Genomic DNA, 26,212 nt, shown 5'->3' with positions numbered 1-26,212 from the left:
ATTTTCCATAATTTTTCCTTCCTTGCTATTGCCCACAGTACCATCAGAAATCCCACAAGAGCTTTAGAAATTGATTCTATCTTACCAATGATAGTAAACTGTAAGTTTACTATGTAAAAAAGCAAACTGTTTAGGCACAAGGTGGCAGAAGACATAAGCACACATATCAACCATGCTTCCTTAATTTGCCAGTTGCAATCTGGATGTGCTAAAGACCTGCATGGTATTGTATTCAGAATGTCAGAGCTTACTCAGCGAAATAAGGGCTCAATTTTTAATTTTATTTTTTAATGTTAAGTTTGTTGTGTCTTTTTTCCTTCCAGAAAACAGAGAGAAGCTGTTTAAGTCAGTGGTATACCTTACTGGTCAGTGCCAGTGTTCTGGCTAGCAGAGTGGCAAAAGTGACAAAATGGGTTCCAGCACCAGAGAACGAGAAGAAGAGAAGCTGTAGTGTGAAAAAGACTGGTTTGTACTTGTGTTGCCAGTGTAATTAATAGTTTGGTGACCACCTGCTAAGATAGGATGACAAGCAGTCACATGCTATTTGAAGATATCAGCCGGGCTAGGTCATCAGCTGCTCTCCCAACAGAGCAGTGATCAAGGTGAACAACTAATGTCTGCTGCTCTTCTAACTACACCTAAAGGAACTGTCAAACTGAAAATTAAATCATAACAAAATTAAAACAAGCGTTGTTCCATATTCCAGATTCTACCTTTTACCCATCATTTGATACTTGCCATTCTAATAACAGGTGCAGTTCCACTGTCATTCATAAATACAAAATTTTATTTGCACTTCATTAGTTTAGAAAGACCACAATGTTTTTCAATACCACAACATTCAGGACACACCAAGTTATTCAAATATGTAACTACTGATTTACCACAGCTAAACTAAACAGTGCATTTTAATAAAAGATATACCAAAGATATAATTCACAAATTCATTATCAGACAAAAACCTAACACAGTATTTGCTTGATGGGAATAATTTCCACCATTAGGAAAGAAAATAATTTTATCTTAGGTTCCCTTCCCCCCAACCCTACAGATGTCCAGACAAATACACATATATATTCCTTAACACAGGAAAATGTATCATCTTAATTTTCTTTTTTTTTTTTTTACAAGAATTTGTCTAGGACAGCAGCATTGCTTTTTATACCTTCTTTTAGAACTTGAATATATCTTCATTCTTTTATTGAAACTTAATGATTCTTGCAACCAAGTTTATGCTTACGCAGAAAATTATATATGCTATTTCAGAGTGCAATCTTAGATCTGCACCAGATGTGATGCCTTGGTACACAAAGAAAGGGTGCAGCATTAAACAAAATAAATAAAAGACTGCCAAAAATTAAACTTAGCTTTTCAATAAATCCAGTCAGCAGAGGATGCTACAGCCAAAAATGTTTTCACTACATTAAAAGGAAACATAATGTTGATTATGGAAGCTTTATACATAAAGTCCTCTGTTTTTAAAAAAATTGTCTTTAAAATAGTTAGCAAAGCACCATATACTTGTCTTCATACCAGAAGAGCTTCTGCCTGCCTGTTTATAATAACAAAGAACTATTACAACATTTATGTCAAGAATAGGTATAGATTTAATTTCTCCTCCTCCTCGACTGGAAGTGTGGTAAACCCCCACCGACTGTACAGTATTTATAACACTGGGGCAATGAATGAAACATCATTGTGAGGGAGGGGGGTAATAATTAAATGTTATAGCTGAATCCTACACAGGATTGCATATTTGCATATTTACAAGTTAGTGTGTAGCTCTGACTCGAATAACAAAGTGCAACAAGAAACTGCCAAATGATTGTAGTGCAGAGTAGTACAGATACTTTCTTTACCCTCCCGCTCCTATTTTTCACTCTGTATGGAGTAACAAGTCAACAGCAACGGACATGTGGCCTTGGAGGAGGCAGTTCTGGTGGGATTTCTGGCTCTGGTTGCAGGGACAGGATACTGTTGGACAACTCATTTCTTATAACATCCAGTGGCATCTTAAAGAAAAGAAAAATTACCTGTAAACAGTCATCTGCATAGAACTCAGCGCAAATTGCTCGTTTCAAGAGTCCATTGTCAGGCAAAACCTCAATTTAACGAGCTTTTGGTTCTTATTAGTGAACCACGTTCAAGTAAGTCACGTTAAGAATTTCTTTCAAAGAAAAGTTACCAGACATTGTTGAAATAAAGCCACTTCCTAAAGCAATTACAACAAATTACAACAGAACTGCCCGCAAGTGAAAGCAGGCAGATGTAGAGTCAGTTGCTGATATAGAGGAAAGAGGAAGTATCGCGAATAGGAGCAGATGTATACCAAATTCAACAGCAGTATTTATTAACTGAAGGGTTCGGCAGAGCCTGTGAACTACATCATACTCACTACATATTAACGAAAAACTTCACCTGACCCTGTACGCTTGCCCTCTATGTTCTCCCAACAAGAACCTGCAGTCGTCATTTAAACATCGACCATTTAGGTGGTCAGAGGAACTATCACCTGAATAGTTTACCTTTTTCAGAATGTCATCAACAAGTTTTAGAAATATTTCATCCACATTAAAATTATCCTTGGCACTTGCTTCACAGAACCGCATCCCAGTTATTTGCTGTGCAAACTGATGGAAGAGAAAATAAAATAGCTACATGAAGATATGCACAAACAGCAACAAACAGCAAGCATACACTCCTCATAAAACCTTTAAAAAACCCCACAACTTTCCCCAAATCTGTGACTGAAGTCTAATTCAATTAATAATCCTGAATCTTCAAGGTACAGAAAATATTGCCACATATAGCTAATTTTCACTTAAAATTGGTTTACTGGAAAAGCGTGCTGCATTTTTCCAGACTTAAATCTGAGAAATTTGTGTCTTCAGCTGACATGGATTGCTGTAGATAGCCAAAAAGCAAGAAAAGTTAATCTCAACCTTATTATTAAAATGCAGAAGAGGGAAGTACAGATGTAAGAGCTAGCCTTGACTCTCTAAAAGAAAATGCTTCACTTCCAAACACATGATGGGTAGCTGAAGGAAAATGTATGTGTATGTCCATACTGATAGTGTTCTGATCAAAATGGTGCTATGAGTGTCATGCTAAAACATATTCTCTTGTCAGGTTCCTTACAGCTTTTGGAGTTGAAAGTGAACAAAAGAAACACAAAGCCAAAAGGTGAGCTAAGTAATCAAGCAGGGCTGTTGCCTGTCCTAAACTACTACTGAAAAGCAAACGTCTAGAAGGCTCACAAAGATGTCCTGAGTAGAGATATCTCCATTTGTAATTCAAGTCTTCACTATATCCTCTGTCAGAGCCCAAAAAGGAGTATCCCCTGCACTACTGTGTAGTGTAAGCCAACTTGTACTTTATTTTTTCTTCAGAGGAAAGACATGCTGCTCCAGCAGGAAAGCATATAACTGCACATTCTATAAAATGGTTTTTGACAGATTACCACCACTCTCAGTATGCTCCTTAGGTCTAACAGTGTGAACAAGAGTAGCCATGGACCATCAGCAGCAATGCCACAGCACTTTTGCTTCTAACAGTAACTAAGAATTTGGTTAGACTTCATCTTACCTTTTCTCCCTGCTGTCGAGTAATCTCTCGATCAACTTCACAGTCCAGTTTATTTCCAACTAATAGAAGCTCTGCATCTTCTGAAGCATACTGCAATTAAACCATTTTTAATCAACTAAACCTAGAAATGTTAAGATTTTGTAATGCCAACACAATATTAAGAAAGGGCTGTTCCTTAGTATAGGAATATTTAGTATAATAGGGAACACCTACATAATTTTCTTCCAAACATTATTTCAACAATTTTTAACTTCAATTTTTAAATTACATTTTTAAAACATGACTCAAGAACTAGTTGTTCCAGTTTATTTAAGAGTGAATATAATGACCTTATTTCACAGACAAGAAATAAAACTTTTTTTTTCCCCCTCAGTGCACAGGTAAACGAGTAATGTTGCAGATTTCCACTGACACTTCTAACTGGGTTGATTCTAGTTTGAGGAAGCAGGAATGGACAACCATTTTGCAACAAACCCACATTAATGTTAAATGCTGGCTAACAGAATCCAGTAGAAAATTAGTTGGCATTAGTTTAATAATCCTATATCAATGGTGTTAAAAGTCTTACAGAGTACCTTTGAGGAAAAAAAAAATGCTTCTTAAAAAAACACATGTAAAAAGAAAATACTTAAGACCTACCTTATCAATCATTTTCATCCATTTTGGTAAATCATCAAATGTTTCCTTCTTGGTGATATCATACACCAAAATAATTCCCTTGGCACTTCTGTAATAAGCTGAGGTAATGCTGTTGAATCTCTCCTGACCTGCTGTGTCCCTAAGAAGCAGCAGCAAACATTGGCACAAATATTTCACCAATTTGCAAAGTACAGAATAAATTTATTTACATTTTAATAAAAGCACCCTCACCCTCATTAGACACTCTATATTGAACATTCCCTTCTATATATTTGAATTTCAGGCAAAAAAATGGAGCAGTACTTTCAATCATAGAGTTTTCATATGGGGACAACGTATCCCACACTAACTTCACCAAGAAAGGCCACCAAACAGTTCTACATGTGCCTGGGAATGAAGCTGTCCAATGAAAATGTACCAGCAGATGAAGCTGTTTTTGTGTTGCTGGTTGGCTGGGTTTTTTTAATAGCCCTGAAAAAATGAAGAAAAGAAATGGATACATGCTTATCAAACTAACACAGCCGGACACCCAACTATAAAATGAGCAATGCATTGGTCATTATGATTCAAGCTTTCAGAGCATTTTTTGGAGCAACCACAGCAATTCAGCCATGGTTCTAAAACTAGCGCAGAGGCTATTGGCAGAAGTGAATGAAAAGAGTGAGCAACCACTCTGTGGCATGGCTTTTGAAAGTAGATACGTGGCTTTCACACTTACATCTACAAATCTGAGGTGTTCAAATAGCATTTCCATTCTCACTTCCAGCATTGTGTGTATTTTAGTCTGGGTGCATTTACACTGGAGACTATTTTCCAGCAAGGACACCACCTTGCCTGTACTGGCTGTAGTTTATATTCCAAACTAGATGAGACAGAAGGGTGATTTTTTACTGAACCATGAAAACCTGTGAATTGCTTTTAATCATATAATCAAGCCCGCTTATGGAAGATTTTTGGCAGTTATATTAAAAAAATAGCTGGTGCATACCTTAAGTCTTAAAATGTGACTGATATCACAACTGGAAGATAAGTCAGCATGCTCCAAAGCAATCAAGCATTTGCTGCTTGAGTTCAGCTCCCAGAGTCAACAGATAATTTTGAAATTTCAGTGTTAGAGCAAGTCAAAAGATGGACCAAAATTAAGGGTGGATGGGGGAAATGTGAGCATGTGTGTAGGGACTCAAAAGTTCAAAGGAACTCTCTTTAGCAGTCACATTTTAGACAAAAGGAGGAGGAGGATGAATTTGGGAATGAGATTAACAATGGAGACCTGAAACACTTGTTACCAAAAAACCAAGTTATGTTCACAAAATGCCACATTGATTGTCCTGAAGAACTAATTCTTTTCAAGTTTATGCACAGCAAGTAGTAGAACAAGCTATCACAAACCTATCTTGTGCTTCACAAAATCTTTAAGGATCTTAGCTAAGCAGGTTTAAAAGTGAAGTACTTAACTTTCTCCTGAAATTGCCACAAGCGTACTTGATAGCAACAAGTCTTTGCTAGTGGTTTCACAAAGTAAAGCAGTGTCCACTAGAAAAAGATTTGAAATCTCTGCTTTGTAGCCTGTGGAAAAATATTGCCTAATAGATCACTGCAAGCCAATAGCATTGCAATATAGGGCAGAAGAGAACAAATTCCTATTGCATCCATTTTTATTTTATTTTTATTCAAATCTCATTCTCTACTCAGAACTTCAGAATTACATTCATACAAACCTTTGGGACCCCACAGAATGTAAAAACAGGTAGCTTGTTTCAATAAGGTAAAGCTCTAGTAATATTTCAGACCAGCTTTAGATGGTTAATTGGTTGCTTATCACTAATGAGGCATTTTTATTAAAGCAATACAAGTTCTGGCAGCTGAAATTACATATGTAAGTATTACTCAAAGCAAATAATTCTGTTTTTCTCCTCCATTATGTCCTTGCTATGGTCAGATTTATTTTTTGAAAGGTCCTTTGGATGTTCAGTCCATGAAAAATTTAAAAATTCTAGTATGAACCGTTGATTTTCCACATATGGATAACATTGCTTCAGTGCTTATGAACAGAGTTCTAAGAATTATGACCTTGCAGAGTAGCCCCTGCCATCTGTTGATACTGTCCAGCCTACCAATCAAGCTTACTAAGGATGGCATCGCTTTAGTTCCATCGTTCTGAGCATATATAACTAGGCAGCAGGTGGAAGGGCGTACCCGACGTGGAAGAATGCACCAATTCTAGCTTTGGCCAGAAAAATGGAAGAAGTTGCCTTTTTTTTTTTTTTCCTTTTTCTTCCCCAGCTGGTCTGCCCCTACCAGAACACAGAAATAAAGGGGGTATTTCCAAGTCACCTGGCTGTGCCCACAGGTCAGTGCTGAGGACCTTTAGCAACACCATCACAGAGGGGCTACCAGGGTACCAGATCACTCAGTTCCTATATTAGAAAAACAGAGGGGAAATAAATACACTGATGTTCAACTACTCTCTCTGAAGACAGTCATCAACACACTGGATAAGCCTAGGGGTAGACGATGGACCCAGCTGCACAACATTACACTCTGTCACTCCAGCTATCTCCAACCCTGCATTTCCCCTAGCTTGCCAAGTGTTGTATCTCTATCTTCAAGTCTATCTGGTATTATCAGCCTCTCCTCACCCCACAACACCCTCAGGCTCTTAAGTTTATAGTATTCCCAGGTTGCTGCTCCTCTGACTGCTGTACCCTGAGGTTCTGCACTCCCCATTGAGTAGGTCATTCACCCAAGTATCACACAACTGGTAGTGTGGCTTGCTGGCTATCCGAGACACAGCAGGTGCAGTGGCCACTTTAAAACACCCATGGACAGCCTGGCTGCCCACTACGTACGTTACATGGCCAGATGGCCGCTGACTGTCACCTGCCAGTCACATTAACTACAGTGAATTATGGGTGGCTGACTTTGTCTTGCTTCAAGTCATTGACTTTCCCACACTTCACACAACCAATGCCTCTACTGCTGCAGAAAGTTTAAGTCAAACCAGTCAACAGGTTTCTGATTGTAAGCATGATATTAAAATTTTTGTTTCCTTTGAAAACTGGAAGAAAATAAGCTGAATTTGCAGTCTCTAACATTACATTAACATTGTACTAGCCTACAAATAGTAAGGTGAAAATTGTAAAATTATTTCTACAATAAGTTTAGAATGCAACCCCAAACTACTTAAATAAACTGCAGTTTGAGAAGAGTGTCAAGTTGATCTTTCACATGGAAAATCTCATCTTCTACCAGGTGCTATCTTCTTTTTCATGAAAACATGCAGTAAATTCTTCCAATATTCAGGAAAAAATGGCAACCCCTAACACAGAGCTAATATTAAAAGCATATCCAACTTAAAATGCCTTCATTTTATGTGCAGTGCTGGAGCAATTAAGTTTCTTATGCTATTTTCATCAATATATTACACTCCTGCAGCTGGAGTATTTTAGTAAGGATAGCTATTGAAGCACAAATGGAAAGCTGGAAGAAGAGATGAGCATTATTTAACGGGGCTAACAGTATGCAATTGCATGAATTTTGTAAGTGATACTTACTGCTGCCTAGTTCTTTATTTGCTCTGGTCAGAATCAACATAATAGAGTAAGTCAGTTCAATTTTATTCAAACTCTAGAAGTCCAAATAATAAATTACTACAACTTGATCAATGATTTGGCATCACTGAAAAAAATACAGCAGATTACTTTTTTAATGCTAAAAGCAGTTTTCTTGTATTGATTTTTTCAAGAAATTGTTCTAGTGGAAAAACACTGGCATTTCTAAATTGTAATCAGAAACAGAGTATGACTCCTTGACTATCTATAATCTGCAATAATAAAACCCCACTGCTTGACTCTGTTTTTCTGCTTAGAAAACAGAAAGTAGACATCACTCCAAAAATACAAACAAACATTACACCAAACAAAAGCAAATAAAAAACCCACACAAAGTCCATTTTTAAGTGTTGACTTGTCATATTCTCACTATTTCACACTGCATGAAATACGATACAAATACAGTTGCTCTTAAAATAGGTTTGGATAATCTTTGTTCTACATAGATTTTTCTCTGTGTCTACCTAAAACAGTTGCTTGAAACAAACACTTTGGCTCTGAAGTTAAACTTTTATGAATGGTGGTGTGAAGTGGCAATAGAAAGGAAAATATTTTTAAACATAAATAAAAATTTAACACTAATTTAACACTTTCACATGCTCTCTGCTTTTATGGAACCTACAGGCAACATTTTTAAAAATGTTTTTAAGTCAATTTAGAGGTTAATTCTGCTTGTCAAGCTGAGCTTTTTCCTCCCATAAAACCCCACAAATATATTTAAGATCTTTTATTACATGAAATAATTTATTTCAGAGGTACTGAACAGAAGGAACTACATTCTGTTATATTCCAGGACAGGTGATCTTTTTCTCAGACTACCCCTCATCCCAGAGATTTTCCAAGACAATAGTTGTCCATTAGAAAACGCTGAGCTGGCAGAATGTGAGAGATGCACCAATTTAAACAACCGTCAGAAGCAAATCAAGACTGTTTTCTTGCCAGGTCATTGGCTTCCTTGGGCATTAAACCTGTAGAGATACCAGACAGCCCCTTTGACTCCCCAGCAGGAAACTGGGTGCAGTGGCACAGCACCACAGCTTTCAGTAACCAGGTCCTTCCAGAGAGTAAGCCAGAAGCTGACTTGTGTCAGCTGAGTGCCCAGATTACTCAGTGTCCTGGTTTTGGCTGGGATAGAGTTAATTTTCTTTCACTGATGTTTTGGTTGTTGCTCAGCAGTGTTTACAATTCAGTCAAGGACTTTTCAGCCCTGCCAGCCAGGAAGCAGGAGGTGCCAAAGAAGCTGGGAGGTGGCACAGCCAGGACAGCTAACCCACACCGGCCCTAGGGATATTCCATACCATATGATGTCATGCTCCATATGTAACTGTGGGGAGTTGGCTGGGGGGGTGGTGTTCACTGCTTGGGAACAGGCTGGGCATCGGTCAGTGGGTGGTGAGCAATTGCAGTGTGCACCGCTTGTATTATTTTCTCTTCCTTTGCTGTCCTATTAGACTGTCTTTATCTCAACCCATGAGTTTTACTGTTTTTTCCATTCTCCTCCCCATCTCACCAAATAAAACAGTTTTTTTGTAGTAAAGTTACTGTAATCATTGTACATAAGACTACCAGGAAGTATGAGCAACCTTATACCTGTTTCTGTGTAGGTATGAAAGGAGACCAACTGACTTAGGATCAACCATGCAGCTTAAGTCTGCATTTCTAAATTTCCAAATGTTTGACTTGGTAAATTGTTTTCCTCTTTCAATCTAACAATTGAAGGTACAATAAAGAGCGGCTGAGGGAACTGGGGTTGTTTAGCCTGCAGAAAAGGAGTCTGAGGGGAGACCTTATCACTCCCTACAACTACCTGAAAGAAGGTTGTAGCCAGGTGGGTGTCGGTATCTTCTCCCAAGTAACAGGACAAGAGGAAATGGCTTAAAATTGTGCCAGGGAGGTTTAGACTGGACGTTAGGAAAACTTTCTTCACCAAAAGAACAGCATTGGAACAGGCTGCTCAGGGAAGTGGTTGAGTCACCACCCCAGAGGTATTTAAAAGATGTATAGATGTGGCACTTAGGGACATGGTTTAGTGGTGGACTTGGCAGTGTTAGGTTTATGGTTGGACTCGATCTTAAGGGTCTTTTCCAACCAAAATGATCCTATGATAATACGAGTTTATAAATAGGCCCAACAACAGACACAACTTCAGGATAAATTACTTCAGAATAAATTAGCAAAAGGAGTGGTTATCTCATTGCTTTTCCAAAAAACTCAGAAGTATGTCAAGACAGTTTTAAGGGTTAAGTACAAGAACAGCATTTTAACAGCCACTGTTGGAGAGAGTGACACTTAGGAGCAGCATGTTGTGTTCATGGATTTTATTATATTTTAAAATATTATCTCTTTACAGTGTGTTTTCTCCACTATTTTAGCAGGGTTTTGCACAGAAGTAATGGTCACATTTTAACAACCTATCTATTTTTAGTTTTAAAAGTTTCCTATATCCTACTAGCATATTCTCAATATGTGGAAAATAATGGTTTAAACATCTCTTTTCCATCAAAACATCTCTCCTATATTTATTAAACATGAAGAAATTGTTTGATAAGCTTAGCACATTTCATAGCAAGAATTCCTATCAGGCGTACAGTAGCATCTCCATATCAGAATTTTTTGTTACCTCTGTCAGCTCCAGCAGACCCTGGCTAACAATTGCTGGCTCAACTGCCAGCCTTGTGGTGATAGGTTTCCAAACAGGGACAGATGACGGATGAAGACATGCCACTAACATTCAAGTGTTAGGTGACTGATGATACCAAAGATGAAGCAGCAGTTAACTCAGAGGGAAGCAAGACAGACACATGGTGTGACAGAGTTGATGGTGACCTGCCAAGAGGAGTTAGTAAGCTGAATTCACTGCATCCATGTAGTTAAGAATGAGAAACCACCAGAATATCCCAAAAGTGTAACAACAACTGTATTTAGAGGTTTTTTTCCCCCCCTCTATGGATTGTTAGCAGCTTTAACAGTTTAACTACAATGCCAATTACAAATCAAGCACTGTTAATAAACCGAAGCTAAGCTTCTACATAGTAGTACGTAAGATTAATGTATAGAACATAGCTGGCTTATTCTCTCATAACAATGTTTATGTATTGTACTACTCTGCAAAACAAAGGTGCTCTTAAGCTCAATAATTTCCAAACAATATAAATTGTATTAATCACTGACATGGAGAATCATTATCAGAAAACATGTAACCTACTCCAGAAAGGAAAAGCTTAGCTCAGACTGAGCTTTCTGTAGTAGGACATAGGTACCTGTTAAGGTATAGAGTCTTATTTGTATGGGATTGTTCTGCTTCTCAGTGCTGTTTAGAGTGGATATAATTTACTTAATCTTGAACGCCCTTCACCTGAAAGTTATTTAATATAACATTGAAGAAACAGCACCGCCTATACCAACTTTTAGAAAAACACCTTAGAAAATACTTCACAGTTGTTTTATAACTGCTGTTACAATGAAGGTTAGTTTTAAACAGTCCAGAAAATAAATAAAAAAAACAAAGGGTACTTTCTCTAGTGTCTATTTAACACAGTCACCTTTTCTTGTTTGTAGAACTCCTGTTCTATTTCTTGTGTAGGTGATACCATTCTTCTTGTAAAAGGGGCTCAAGACCTCTGATGCATTAGCATTTCAGTAATTACATTCATGTCCTATTTCTAACTTTATCTCTCCTCCTCTTTTACCCTCAGAAAAATCTAAGAGCTCTTTGGTTTTGCTTAAGTCTTGTGGGAATGAAGGAGAGGAGGAATAAGGTAAGAGCTAAACCAGCTTATAACAGTTAATAGTATTAGACAAGCATATTAATTCATGCTAGAACATAAAAATTAAAACATACTGCTGGTTGCATGTTTGTTTTACTTACCAGATTTGTAATCTAATTTTCTTTCCTCTTAGCTCTACTGTTTTGATTTTAAAATCAACACCTATAAATAAAATACAGTAAACAGAAAAGGAGGAATAAGAAGCAAAAGTAATGAGGGTGTAATTATTATTTTTGTGATTTTTGTTTTTTAGTATCAACTAGTAACAGTCTGAACAAGCAGAAGGGTTTGCACCATTATGGGTCACCTCAGGAACATCATGGGGATGTGACAACGGCTATATAGTTATGTGAGCCATCCAATTTGGCAGCATCACAACATAAACCCTCTACTTTGTTCAACACTTCCAGCAGCTGGTAAACCAAACATAACAGTAAAACAACAGGCACAGTATGTTTGTTTCTCCCCTATTCACCTTGACTGTCAAAGACAAACCTGCTCTACTTCCAACCGGCACAGATGCCCTGGAGGCATGGAGCAAAACCAATACCTCCACATCAGTTTTGCTATCTGTGAAGTGGGAACAATACACATCTGATTTCCAGGCTGGATGCTTAGCATCAGTAAAGCGCTTTTAGTAGAAGTGCTGGAATTGTGGTTGGTTTATGAAGAAGTTTATCAGCACTGTCACTCTTACTTCCTGTAAATATTTATTAGCAAAATGCTTAGATTTAGAGAGGGTATTTGACTTTTAAAATTTCATTTATACCTGTATGGTACTTTTATCCATCATCTCAAAACTCCGGCCACATTTTGAATGCATGCTAAGTATCAAAGATAGAACCATGAAGACCTTGTTATACAGAAAGATTTTACATCTATAAAAAAAATAATGCTGGCAATCAACATGTAAGACATACTATGGTCAAACAATACCCAGACACAAAAGATTACCACCTCAACTAACAGAATATTTCAGGGTATAAGTGTCCTAGAATATCACAACGTTTGTAGATTGTGAACCAGTTCATTTTAGTATACATTTGTATGAAGATTTTTGCTTCAGTTCTTCCTTCTGAACACCATCCCTCCTAACAGTGCTAAATCAAAAAAGGGGAAATAAAAAGACAAGAGAACATGGTTCAGACTGGTACACTTAAACTCACACAGAAGTGTAGAAGCATAACATGTTGGAAACACTTTTGCTATTTCACGTACAATTGTATACCAAGGATAGGGATGAAAGTAAAGAGGAAAAAAAATTGTATTTTCTCTAACAAAAACTACACTTTCTCCTAATGTCTACCTGTGGTAAAAGCCAAGTGTCCCTGCTAATATTGCTAGAGTCAAGACTGGATTGTAACTTTACTAGAAAGGACTGAACTTGGCCCTTATACAAAGCTTTTCAAAACTCCTGAAAATTTAGGTAGGGGAAAAAAAAAGTGCATTTTACATCCTTAAAACCAGTTACACATTGTTGACTTGCCATTTATTTCAAAGCGCTTTTAAAGATAGTTAAACCATGAAAACTGTAAAGTTGTTGGTACGAGACAACAAAATGGACTAAGTTTAAAAAAAACAGATACACTTTACTAATTGAAATGTAAAGAATACATTCAATTCTATTTGTAGTTTGCAAAGCAGCTTGCCACTGTTCAGCTAGACTAAATAAACAGAAGGATCACTGATCTTCATTCTCCTAAACAAAAATCCCTTCAAACAGCTTGCGGTTGCACAATACACAGTGATAAAAGCAGTGGTTACCACCACGGCATTTGTTCTCCTTCTCCATGTCCTTAAAAGTGTCTAGCACACTTACTCACCAATTCTTGTAGAGCTTTTCAGGACATATGATGTTTACACTTCACTTACCAAAATGTATCCCATTCAAACCCCAGCAGGGTTCTCAGGCAATACAGGAGCTAAAGCAATAAACTGATTTGGACTATACAGTCTTCAATTTGATGGTAATTTTCAAGTATTCATATGCAAATTGAGGAAAAAATATTAGAATGATTAAAATTTCAGAGCGTTTATTAATCACAACTTTAAGAAATATTTTTCTACACTTTTGAAAAACCACCACCTGTGTTAGTGTAAAAGCAGAAGAAAGTAAAATGATCCAGCTATGCTTTATCTAAAATGTGGGAAATAAGAATTCTTGTAATTACTGCTTTTCTATTAATGAGATATTTTTTTTTAAAGAAACACACATCCATTTCTACTGTTAAAAACCTTTTCTCTATATAAATGCACTTAAACTATAACATGCAACTGTCTTAATGGTCACGGCTTTGTCTACTAGAGAGCAACTTAACTTGCTAAAGAGATGATCAGTATTAACTGAAATTACTTCAAACCTCTCCCTTCCTCAAGGAACTTCGAATATAATTTCCCCCATGTCTCAACCCCAATCCTGCCACTATCTCATAGACAAGATACTATATGATTTGCCATTCACCTGAAACATCTAGTGTTTCTCTCCCACAGAAACATAACTAGAAAAAAGAATCTATGATGCTTATACAGGTGGGTATACTTGTCTTAGGCTAACAATTATTCTTGCAGAGGAGCTTGATCTGAGCACTGAGATACAACTCTGCTGTGTCAAGAAAAAGCCCTATTGTCACACACAAAAAAGAAGTCTAAACTGCCTCTAATCCAAAATTGTGTATTAAAACCCATCACAGGAATTTCATGTAAGTTTCACCAACTTTGTCAACAAAATATTTTTATTTTTACAGAAGTGCTTAATATACACTGCTGTCTTACACAAACCAAGGAACAAAAAGGTTTTGTTCTATTTTATTAAAAGGAATAATAATGAACGAACTATGGAGAGAAAATCCAGCTGTTCCAATAAAGTAAATTTTCAACTCAGGACTTTCTGGGACTAACAGGCACAACATATGAATGAAATGAAGTAGAAAAAAGCCTACATATTAAGGAGATGGTTTCAAAATAAATGTCAACAGCATTCTTATTTCAAAGGCAGATCTTTCTATTAATCAACTTAAAGTCATACCATGAAACATTTCCCTACTGTTAAATTTTGCAACGAACAATGCAAACCAGTACCAGTTTTGGAAAAGCAGATTCTTCTACAGAACTATTTGAATCATTTAACACTTATGTCAGATAGCTTGCCAGAACTAAGCAAAGGTTGCTCAACTACTTTTTATAATTAGTAATGCTCTGCAAGCATCAACACAATACCAAAAGCTTCATGCATGCCAACACCCAAGGAAAAAAATCTGGCAACTTTCCTTTTGCACATGAAGAAACAAATTTGTAAGCCTGTCAAATTTCATTACCATGCTTCACCATAGACCTGCCAAAGGTAGTACTTTGAGTTCACATACAAATTGATAATTAAAACAACAATACAATAATTTGTTTTCCACTTTAATTTCAAATATCATCTCAAGTTAAGAAAAAGTTCAATGAAACAAATTATTTAGCTTGATCAACATCAATAAAAATACCTAAATGAAAAGTTTTGCTATCCACACAATTACTCCAGTTATTAAAAACAAGATGAAAAACTATTAATATTCTCTGAAGTCAATCAGGAAACAAACACTTTGCACTATTACAGATAACGTACTTATTAGTCACATGTGACATTGAGAGCTGGACAACTGCACCTTCCCATTCGCATATGCTTAAGCCAGTCTCACGTTCTTTGTACTTGCAGTTGTAGAACACAAGATTTGGACCAACTGCTGAAAACTCTCATTCTTCAGCAGAATAACTGTAAACAGTTCTTTTAAGCACCTCTATTCAGCATGGGACAGAGAAGGTATTAAGTCTACTCTTAGTAAATGGTGGGATTTTTTAAAGAAGTACTTTGTAATATTACAGTGTTCATGCCAGCACTATTTCAGAAATTCTTTAGAAACCCTTGCTTCGACAAACTCTTAATTTACAGTTGCTCTAAGCAAGATGTGTATTTCTCAGTCTCGTTAACCTAATTGTAAGACCTGTTAAGCACAGGCACATTCTCAGGAATTTTTCAAGTTTCATACTGTTTGTAATGATACTGGTAGTCCTTGCAGTCACTACTCCCTTAAGGCAAATTCCAAACCACAAATAACACCCAAGTTTATGAAACATTTTTTCTGTGTTCGAACCCACCAGAGGCTGCTCCAGTCTTGAAGCTATATAGCTGCACAAGCAGTGGTGTGCTGGAACGTGTGCACTGACAGACAGGACTTACTCGCCCTGGCATAACACTCTACTAGCACAGCTACACCAACACATTCCCCACCATGCGCCTCCAGTTATGGCTGGTATCCCCTAAAAGGATGTCAAAAGCAGCTAACACAAACAAGCCACTTAAGCATCTCGTGTCCTTAATTATGCAAATAGAACCGAGGTCATGGTTTTATATATAGTTCAATAAAACAGAGGAATCAATAATTACTGTTGACAATTGCATTAAATCTGAACAACACATCTTATAAAAAGAAAGAATTTTACAAGGCTCTCTTTAGCTGCTACAACCTCAACAAACTACTGCTGGTTTGCATGCTACCTAGTTTGCATTTTAAACGCCTGCTGGCTAATTTACTGTCAACGAATAACCAAATGTACACATGCCACTGAAGCCAACAAGTGCATGTGCTTATGATTGTACTGAAGTGTGCCCTTTGCCAGGTCACAGTGATGTGAGGGAAACTAAAAAGCTCATCATAATCTTCCCTCCCATTAAAAAGTCAGCCTCCTCTCCATACATCAGGCTTGAATGGACCACAGGCAATCAATGCATTCACTTTTTCTATTTCTAAAATTATTACACTACACCATGGTAAATCTGGACCATCACCTCTATTAAAGGCGTGCATTTTGAATGTCAGATTTTGACCCCCATTTTTCTCTGGAAAGACCTTTTTCAGTAATCCAAACACACAGCCCATACATATAGAGGAACTAATGAAAAAGGCACAGAAATACAGATCTCAGCCTCTGGTTTGGGTTTCTCATTTTGTATCTGTTAAGCATTTCAAAGTATACTGATTCAGCTTGCCTTACCACTTAAAACTGCAAATGAGCTGCTGCCCTCTTCCCGCAGGCTAGACATATGTCAAATAAGGCATTAAGTACAGCAGCACTTATGTGGTGTGTGTAAGGTTATTAGTTAAGGATTTTCAAAATTTTATACAAAGCATATCTTTTTGTTACTAGCACATGAATTAAAAATTTGCTTCATGCAAATGAGAACATCTATTACAACATGCGCTCAACTGAAACTATAATTTTTCCAGGGAAAATAAAGGACTAGTAGAATAGAAGAGTTTTTTAAAAGTATATTAAACACACAGCTAAGCAAACTGTCTGCACTCCTTTCAAAAATAAACAGCCTTAAAGAGAACAGACACTCAAAATAGAAGTGCACTAATGAAGTTCTAGATAAGGGCAAGTTGGTGAGGATGACATATCTTGTCACTGAACCAAACTTGAGCCTGTTCCAAACTTGAGCCTGAAATTCAATAAAAAAAGAAGTCTAGGCCAGAACAAATTACGATATACTAATTTTTCACCCCAGACAGGAACTAGAAGTTATCGACTAATGCACAAATTGAAACACACACAACTGGGTCTAGCCTCTCTCGTTAGAGCTAAAAGAATTTGTTTAGAAATAAAACAAACAGTGCAGAAATGTCTTCCTATGCATTTTGCATTTACATTTTCAATATTTTTTTTCCTAAGCGGCAGAAAAAGGAGGTGGAAACTGTTTTGCTTAATGCACACAGAGTGACCTTTCGGAGGCCAAGACTTCCTGATAACAAAGTTAAAGGAGGAACTGGGAAAACAGATGGAAATAGAGCACAAAAAACACCCTCCAACTAAAATCAATTCCAATAGATTAAATTTACAGAGGCCTATTAGTGATTTGCATCAAAGCAATTCAATCAGTGAAAAATAATCAGACCACATTAAAGAAACATAATCAGTTTAAAAATTCAGAGGTTGTACACTAATTAAGCATTAGAACAGACATAATTCTAAGGCTATGACAGTTTAATTTGTACATCTGACAGCATTATACAGACAAATTTTCTTACTTCTGCTACAATTGACAACTGAGGTCACGTGCTTATTGAAGTAAGAACCATCTTTATTAGTCCTGGTCTGTAACTAAATACAATTCTTACATCTATCCAGAAACTACTGAAGTCAATGAAAAGATGCTCAATAGTTTTGATACTGATTTCTACCATCTTGCTTGGGGGGAGGGGAAGCAAGCAATAACAAAAGGCACATGTGGGGACAGGGGAAGGTTATGAAAACTGTTTCAAGGAAAAAAACCATAAACGTTGTATCTTATTTTAATTGAAGCTGTAGGACATGCAGTAAATTTTAAAACACATTAAAGAAAAAATACATCTTTCAAACTGCATGTTATAAATTCAAAGAATTTAAAGAGAGATTTGGAAGCACTGTTAGTCAGATATCAGCCATTTTGGGGATTGTTTTAAAGGCAGGTAAAATACGTTGTTCATAAAGCTTCAGCATGTAATTCTAGAATGATTAACATGCAGACATTTGAGACTGCTCGCCTAAAATAAAAGTGTACCCATATCTCAGCTGGCAACTGTGCTACAGACCAGAATGAAACAGATACACCATCAACAGAAAAAACCCAAAGATTTGGTAATATACATGCAGTGACTACATTTTGAAGGTGTAATTACAATGAGGTTTTAGGAAACTGTCAAGTGATTTTTGAACGTCCAATACACAGCTTCTAAAAATCTCAGATGCTTGGTCCAAAATCAATGAGAATGGAGGAAGTTATTTCTTTACATTCTCATGGACAGTAAGGTTATAAAGCCTTTCACAAAATGTAGGCTTTTGACACTATTTACAGTACTAAGTTCAAAGCATGCACCAGAATTTTGATAAACAGAATGAGGTGGAAGGGGAGCTTGAAAGGAATAAGACTCTTTGTGCCTTCTTGAACAAGTCTTATTTTCAAGACTTCCAATTACAGAACAGGAACACACAGTGAGCTATTGGTCTACAAGTACCTAACCTGAAAGAAAACTGAATGTGAAGAAAAATCAAACTTATTTCATGAGCAGCATTATCCAGATTTAAAAAAGGCAGAACCTATTTCAAAATGAGACTGAACTTAGCATTTTGGTTTGGGTATCAAGTTTCCCACTCCTTGGGATATCAGAAGAAATAAGTTGTAAAAGTGTTGCTATATGCTGTTAAATACTTGCAATCTTAACAACTGGGAATACTAATCCTCTTTCTTGTTTATGGACAGCCTCGTGAAGACAGTTTACAAAGATTTCAGGATTTTTGTAATGAAAGGCACTCTAAAAAGTCTGTCTCTTCCATTTTACGGTTTAGCAAAACCCACAATTATTCTGTATAGTGCATGCACTATTTTCATTAAATCAACATTTAAGGTCACAATTCCCAGAAAGAAATAAGAAAGTCCGTAACCAAGAATCATATGGCCCTATTTGCTTTTTTTCCTTCACTACTGACGCGCTCAGCTGTTCACAGCGGAGACTGAGTTTGACAGCTGCATTCCACTCTCCTTGCAAACTAAACTCCACATTTGGCACCATTCAAGTGGCCTCTTCATTTTGCCTGGTGTTTTACTTGCGTATTCTCATATATGTACTGACTAGGGACTACACAGTACTCTGACAGTTCTGTAGTGTTGATATAACCCAGTACCTCAATATTTCTATCAGCTGAAGTTAACATCTAGTTTACAAATGAAGAAAACAAGGTTAATTTCAAATTTACTCTTTTTCACAACTTCTTGTTAATTAAAAACCCCATACCTTCCCAAAACCCTAGTCCTGTACCCTGATAATTTATATAAACTACTGACTACAGTTTCCTATTTTAGAATATAGTTTTGTTACCTTATGAGGATTCAAACGATTATGCACAAAAAACAACTGCTGACTACACCGAATGCTGTAAAATACGCTTACTTGACACATCCAGGGCAATCACCTGCCAGGTGCTTTCAGTTGCTGTAGTCTCTAGTGTCCATTACAAGTGACAACACTGCTCCTAAAGGTGAAAGGCAGCTTCCAGGGAACACAGGCTTCTGTTGCATTTTTTCCTAAACTTACGGTTACAGAATTGAAGAAAAACAAGGCAGGTTCGTACATGCTCCCTAATTATCTTAAGGATTTGTATAAGACAAAATAGTTTTCTGTGCAAGTCTCCAGTCTCCCGCTCTCCTCTATTGTTGTTTGTCAAGGAATTGCAGCACACCATTAGTAAGCTATTTGTTTGTTCTATTTACACGATGCTGCACTAGCCAAAAAGCCAATATATAAGAACAGATAGGTATTAACACCCTGCACATGCAAAGATAAGAAGGATCAATTTTCACAGAAATACTTATCACTGATCAGAACTTTCTTCCTTTTTTTGTACAAAACCAGCAAAAATTTCTCAGTCTGAGTACAGAGCCGAGTACAGAGCGAGGACATCTTACTGATACTCTCTCATTATGTGCTTTAAAGCAAGAGACATCTGTTTCTACCCCTTCTTCCCTCTCCCCACCCCACCTAAGTTTTCAGTGCCATCTTATGGAAAAGAAAAAAAATCTTTAAAGAAAAATTAAAATTAATTATACTTGTCAGAAAGAGCCCACAGGCACATACAACATGTAGCAAAAAGATAAATGTTCATACAGTTGATGTAGGATGTTTTTCTGAAAATTCTATGTAGATTGCTCTTCATCTCAGATTACATCAAGTTACTAGACTTGGTTTTAAAACATAATTTTTATTATAATTTACTGAAAAAAATATTTTTCAAAAGGTTAGTAAGCCACATACCATGTTTACAGTGCTTGTGAGAATAAATACTGACTAGGTAACTAAAAAAATTACAAGCCACTTAAAGGGCAGTTCTGAAAAATGACCATTGATAGTCTTTAAATGAATAGGCTGATCCTTTTAAATGAGTATGTTTACATTATATGACATGCTTATGAGAATGAAACTTAAAAAATGTGGACCAACAACTTAAATGTTAAGGATAAAGAGAATGAAGAAAGGCTTTGAATTGTGACAGAACCCCCAAACAAGCGTACATATGTGTAATCATATATATGTGTATATATCTTAAAACCAGAAGCTGCCTTACTTAAGATTGCTCTGGTAAAAGATAAACCTAAAGTTTTCACCATCACTATTGTTGACTTGATGGACGTTAGGCATTTTGCATGGACATGGGTATTTTAATAAGAATTGATAGGGAAAAGACTGCTTGGAAGAAAAAGCTACCGAGTTTGGTAAATCTAATGAGTTCCCAACTTACATACCATTTCACACGAACATCAAAGTAAGGTGAAACAAGGACAAAGAGCATTTTTGTAAAGTCAAAGGAGTCTTCCACTGCAGTGCATTTGCATGCCACTGATCTGGATCCCACAGGCCACAATTAGTCCAAAACAGATCAGAGGTCACAACATTCCCATCCTGATCCACAACAAGCCTTCCCATTACAAACTCAGCTAAGTAACTCTACCTACGATTTTGCTTGTAAACCAGGACTGAAGGAAGCTTTAGCATTTACTACAAGTGGTGCTGTAGTAGCCAGCAATGACCACAGGGCACCCAAAGTGTTCTGATAGTATCAAGGGCAAGGCCTCTTTCCTGGGGTGCTTTCAGACCTGGTGGAAAAGAGCTAAAGGGTAAGACTAGGCCTCAGAAACTTTCCACACTAAGCCAGCACATAAAAGAAAAGCTGAGGAGCTCAACTTGATTTGAGGGAGCAGGAGAGTCAGCTGCCTGAGAGGTGAATCTCAGGTTTGGGTGAGCAGGAACCTCAGGTTCAGAGATTAAAACCCAGAGAGAAGCATAATGCCTGCAGGAAAATTAGATGGGCAGGAAATACTGCTGAGTACAGGAATTTTGTAGATCTCTCAGGGAAGAAAAACAGGAGAAGGACTGGGGATGAGCTAAGATGTGGTGGATGCAGGTAGGACAGACACCCGTGACGCTGAGCAGTAGCTGGGCAGAAGGTGAGAAGAGAACAGAGGACTTTGAGAAATAAAGGGACTATGACGAAAGAGAGGATGAGATAGCACCATTTAAAAATTAATACATAAATTCTAACAACATCACTATGGAAATCTGAATTAAGATGTATTTCTTTTGGGATAAGAACTACTTTTGGGGATAGAAAAAGAGGGAGGGGGGAAGAGGCAAAGGCAAGAACTCTTCCTTCACGACCCATCTTTGAATCTTCTCACAAATGTGGCAATGAGTATTTATCCACTACCTTTGGAAAGGCCATCCTTTTTCATGCTGAATTTAGCATACTTGTTTTTAATTGTCAAGAGTCTGAAAAACCTTCATGTGATAGTTTTGGATTCTGCTCCTGTGTGAATAATGCAGGTGCATGGGGGTCAGGTAACAAATCATAAACAGAGATTTTTATTTTAAAAGTATATGTATATATATGTTTGTTGACAAAGCCAATATGATGCCAATATTACCCTCACATAAGCATTCCTCCATTATACAAAAGAAGTTACCGTAACTACTTTGGCTTTAACACTGGCATGAAGAGAGTAATTTTACATCATTGCAGGTACAGAGGAACATTTCTAAAACCAATTTCTTTGCCCAAACAAGGAACAAAAATAAGTTATAACCTAATAGTAAGAACAAACATTCAGACCCAGCACATAAAATTGTAAACAACAACATCTATTTCTCATCTGACAACCACATGCAAAAATCAGTAAATATTTGAGCATATTGAGTATTCTCAGTACTATGTAAATAGCAGATTAAGTAGACACAATATTCTATGCAACTAATTTAATGCCCAAAATAAATACATCAAAAGAATTTTAGATCAACAGCACATTGTGTGCCGTTATGAATAATGTGCTGAAATCTGCCAAGCTATTTTCGAACACTTTCAAAGAACTTCAGTATTTGAGATGAGAGAGAAGACATGTTGATGTGTTTTTATTATAGAATTTACTTTACCAATCTGGCAATGTAGTCTTCTTAAATTAGCATTAAAATACCATATCTTTCTTAATTGAATCCACACCTTGAACACTCCACTTCTCAGTGACACGGCATTATTATCCTAAACAGCATTTAGGGACAGGAGACAGCTGAAGTTTTTGGACGTTTGCAATTGTCCCACTGTTGGAGAAGACATCCAAGTAGCCTGTACACTTTCATACAAAAGGTTGAGGTGTTAAATGTCGTTCTGTTTGGCCTATACTTACACAGATTTAATATAAAATCATAAAAGTAAGTAATATCAAGGTAAAGGAGTAAATATGTATTCTAGCATTCCATGTGAAATACAGCTTCGCTAATATAAGGTAGATACAGCAAATTTTAGTTGTTTGTTTGGTTACATAGTCTTCAAATTTAATCTCAAGGTATATTCAGTTTACATAACTTCCTCTGAAATTAGATCAGTCACAGGGTTTTCAACAATGTTTCAAAACACATTCTCCACTTGTAATTCTTGAAAAACACCGCAGTAAGTGGTGACAAAGAAAGTGCTTTATGATTTCAACTGTGTATTAAAGTCTGAACTGAGGTCATTTTAGAGTGCGGGTTATTTTCAATCTACATGAAATATAAATAGCAGAGGTTACTTTTTCTTACTCTATAGTGCAAAAAAGCAGGGTGCAAGCTGACTATGAAAAGCTCTTTCATTTAACAGTCAAAGGATCTGGGGGAATCTCAACAGCTCTCAAGTTTAGTTAGAGGACCTTGAAAGAATGCCATTACTGTCAAGTCTTTCTACGTGTATTCTGGCACAAGTTGATTTTCCTATGTTGCTTTATGTTGGCACACTTGGTATATCAAACATTACGTAATCTGCTGTCTAGCAGCATACCATCATTTATTTCCTGTTTCTTTTTTAAAACAAGGAAGCTTCTCTGCTTCAATCAGTGTCTCTGTTATCTAGCAAATCAGCTTTGCTTACAAGGCACCTGACTGGAAGTCTGGACCAGGATCAAGAGTACTTCCTCTTACTTCTCAAGATTCACATCTGGAAACTAATCCTAGTTACACAGAGCAGCCCAGCCCTGAAGGAACCCTTAATGTAGGCCAACCCAAAGATGATGCACATGAGTTCAAAACAATATATAGACCTGGAGAATTTATAAAGAATACATTCCAATATTCTACTTCCTCAGCTGTACCATATATTAAAATCTGCCTGTCGACAGAAGACATCAGCATTTCTTCATTACGACACGCCACTTGAGGATTATGCCTCTGATATGCTACCACTGTCTTTCTAACTTCTACAAGGTTAAGTTACCAACTCCAAAACAAAAATGTATTGACACTAACAGTGCTCATCTGCACTACCAGATTTGGATCTTTAGAGGACCTAGGAAAGAATGAAACAACTGACAAAACACACATTAAAACTAAATTAAGAGTAACTGTGTATTAATTTGTCATGGCAAGATAGTTTTGGATAGTAATAATTCCATTTCTAAAAGGCAATGTAATCACTTTCCATCAGATACTATAAGTTTCCTCGCATTCCAAGCTACAATTAAGCTAAGCACACGTGTTTTCCAATGACACAGACTTAACAGTTGCCTTGCTGCAATACTCAAGAGTTCAACTCCAAGCGTAGGACTCTAATAACAACGCAGACTAACTAGCTTGTTTTCCTCCCTTTACACATTTGTGTATTAAAAGACAGCAGGCATTAAATTACCTCCAAGACTCAGTACAGATGACTAAACCATGAATAAGACGGCACACTATAGAACTAGGAGGTTGCTCTCCATTTAGTTCTATGAGGAGCAAAACACGCAGTGTGCTCAAGAGGTACTACTCTTCAAGAACCAAAACATCAATCTCCTTGGATCTAACATCATGGAGCGTTTCTCGATGAAGGTATAACAGCAATCTGGAGTTAATCAGACTATGGTCTGGAAGAGTATTTGAAGTCCCATCAACCACGCTGAATACACACTGTACAACTTTTCAACTCCTGAAATACTTCTGTTTCCCTACACGCAACATCTAAGACTTGAGCACAATAACCTGTTTTACCAACCACCCCTATTTTTTTTTAAACTGTGGGGTTTTTTTGTTGTTAGTAATGCTGAAACAGGATACCCCATACCTTCTCAAAACTTGCAAAGACAACTAGGACCTCCACGATCTTTCCATCAAGAGCTGGGAAGTCTGACACCAAGGGCTCCCTCAACATAAACCCCACGAGTTTCCCACTGTGAAGCGGCACACGATCAAGGAACCCACCCGGGGCGACGCAACTCCACTCTGGCAGGCGGGAGGCTGGGCGGGAAGGGGACGGGGACCACCACGCACCCTGAGGGGAAGGAGGCCTGCGAGGCCCCTGAGGGGAAAGCCTCGGGCAGGCATGTGGGGAGGGGGCCCACACGTGGGGGAAGGCGGGAGAAGGGCCAGGGAAGGTGGCCACCACACCGAGCCCCGTGTTTCCACGGCCGGGCCCTGCGGCAGGGTGGGCACAGCGAGGAACGGGACGGGGCGCGGCGCGGAGGACTCCCTTACCCACGGTGGACTTGCAGGCCTCGCAGAAGGTGTCGTCGGTGAAGCGCTCCATGAGGCTGGTCTTGCCCACCCCCCGCGACCCGATGATGATCACCTGCAGCTTGAAGTCGGCCGGGCGCGGCGGCTGCTTCCTGCGGCGGGACTGCCCCCCCGAGAGCGCCGGCGACCCCCCCGCCGAGCCCGCCCCGAGGTCCAGCCCGCCGCCCCCCACCCTGCGCTGCTGCAGCCCCGAGCCCGGCTCCATCAGCGACGCATGCGGCGCCGCGCTGGCGCCGCGCTCCCTCCCCGCCCCCGCCGCGCCCCGCGCTCCCGCCCTCCTCGCCACCGGCACCGACGACTGCGAGGCAGGGGGAGGAGGGGGCAGCGAGGACGACACACAGCCGCCGCCCGGCCCTTCACCCGGCCCGGCCCGAGGGGAACGGGAACAGCAACAGGAACGGGAACTGCGCCGCCGCCGAGAGCGGCGCGCCCAACCCCGCGCCCGGTCGCGCAGCGCCCTCTACAGCGCCGGAGCCGCGGCCCCGCGCCGCAGTGCTGGGGGCGGGGAACGGCCGAGCGCCCCGCCCTTCCCCCGGGCTTGGGCCGGCCGGGGGTCCCCGCCGCCTTGCCCGGCCCTGCCTGCCGGGCCCCGCCTGTGTGCACCCCGAAACTGGGGTGGGGAGGGCGGCCCCGGAGCCCGCCCGGAGCGGGGCTGGCCGGCGTTGCCTCAGTCGCTTAAGCTGAGGTGGTCTGTGGTGGACTGCGGCCTCCTGGGCAGGTAGGCCTTGCTCGAAGCCCAGTGCGAGCTGTCCCTGCCGGGGCAGTAGGCTCTCCCCTAAATTTGCCTTCAAGTAGTCAAACAGACCACAGTCCCGGGTGGGCCCCCGGCACACGGCAGCACCCGCGGTTCTGGTGTCGGCTGGGGATGGATTTCGCTATCAAATCCAAACCTAATACCTGTGCACCAAGATGACATGCTTGCACCTATTTATAACAACCACCTATGCTAGCTCAGTTGTTCAAATTCCCAGGGAAAGGAAAAATGGCATTAGAGGAAATAATGTCATAAATCATGTGAAGGAAAATGATC

At 38.7% G+C, this 26,212-nt stretch overlaps 1 protein-coding gene and 1 long non-coding RNA gene across 2 annotated transcripts in view; one reads left to right on the top strand and one right to left on the bottom strand.

Annotated features, from left to right (window-relative positions):
* Positions 1 to 769: 769 nt before the first annotated feature.
* On the bottom strand, positions 770 to 25,603 carry RAB12 (RAB12, member RAS oncogene family). Its single transcript, XM_054816418.1, has 6 exons — positions 25,144 to 25,603; positions 11,704 to 11,764; positions 4,225 to 4,363; positions 3,586 to 3,675; positions 2,526 to 2,630; positions 770 to 2,012 (listed from the first exon to the last, which is right to left on the bottom strand). Exons 1-6 carry the CDS (start codon positions 25,385 to 25,387, stop codon positions 1,899 to 1,901), a joined length of 753 nt encoding a protein of 250 aa, XP_054672393.1. The 5' UTR covers positions 25,388 to 25,603; the 3' UTR covers positions 770 to 1,898.
* A 98-nt stretch (positions 25,604 to 25,701) lies between these two features.
* LOC129202186 (uncharacterized) overlaps positions 25,702 to 26,212 on the top strand; it is a 30,759-nt gene continuing 30,248 nt past the window's right edge. Inside the window, exon 1 of the long non-coding RNA XR_008575649.1 lies at positions 25,702 to 25,900. This is a non-coding gene — a long non-coding RNA (uncharacterized LOC129202186). The remainder of the gene's footprint in view (positions 25,901 to 26,212) is intronic.

This window comes from Grus americana, chromosome 2, assembly GCF_028858705.1.
Source record: "Grus americana isolate bGruAme1 chromosome 2, bGruAme1.mat, whole genome shotgun sequence".
NCBI lineage: Eukaryota > Metazoa > Chordata > Aves > Gruiformes > Gruidae > Grus > Grus americana.
This window is presented reverse-complemented; position numbering and strand designations above follow the sequence as displayed.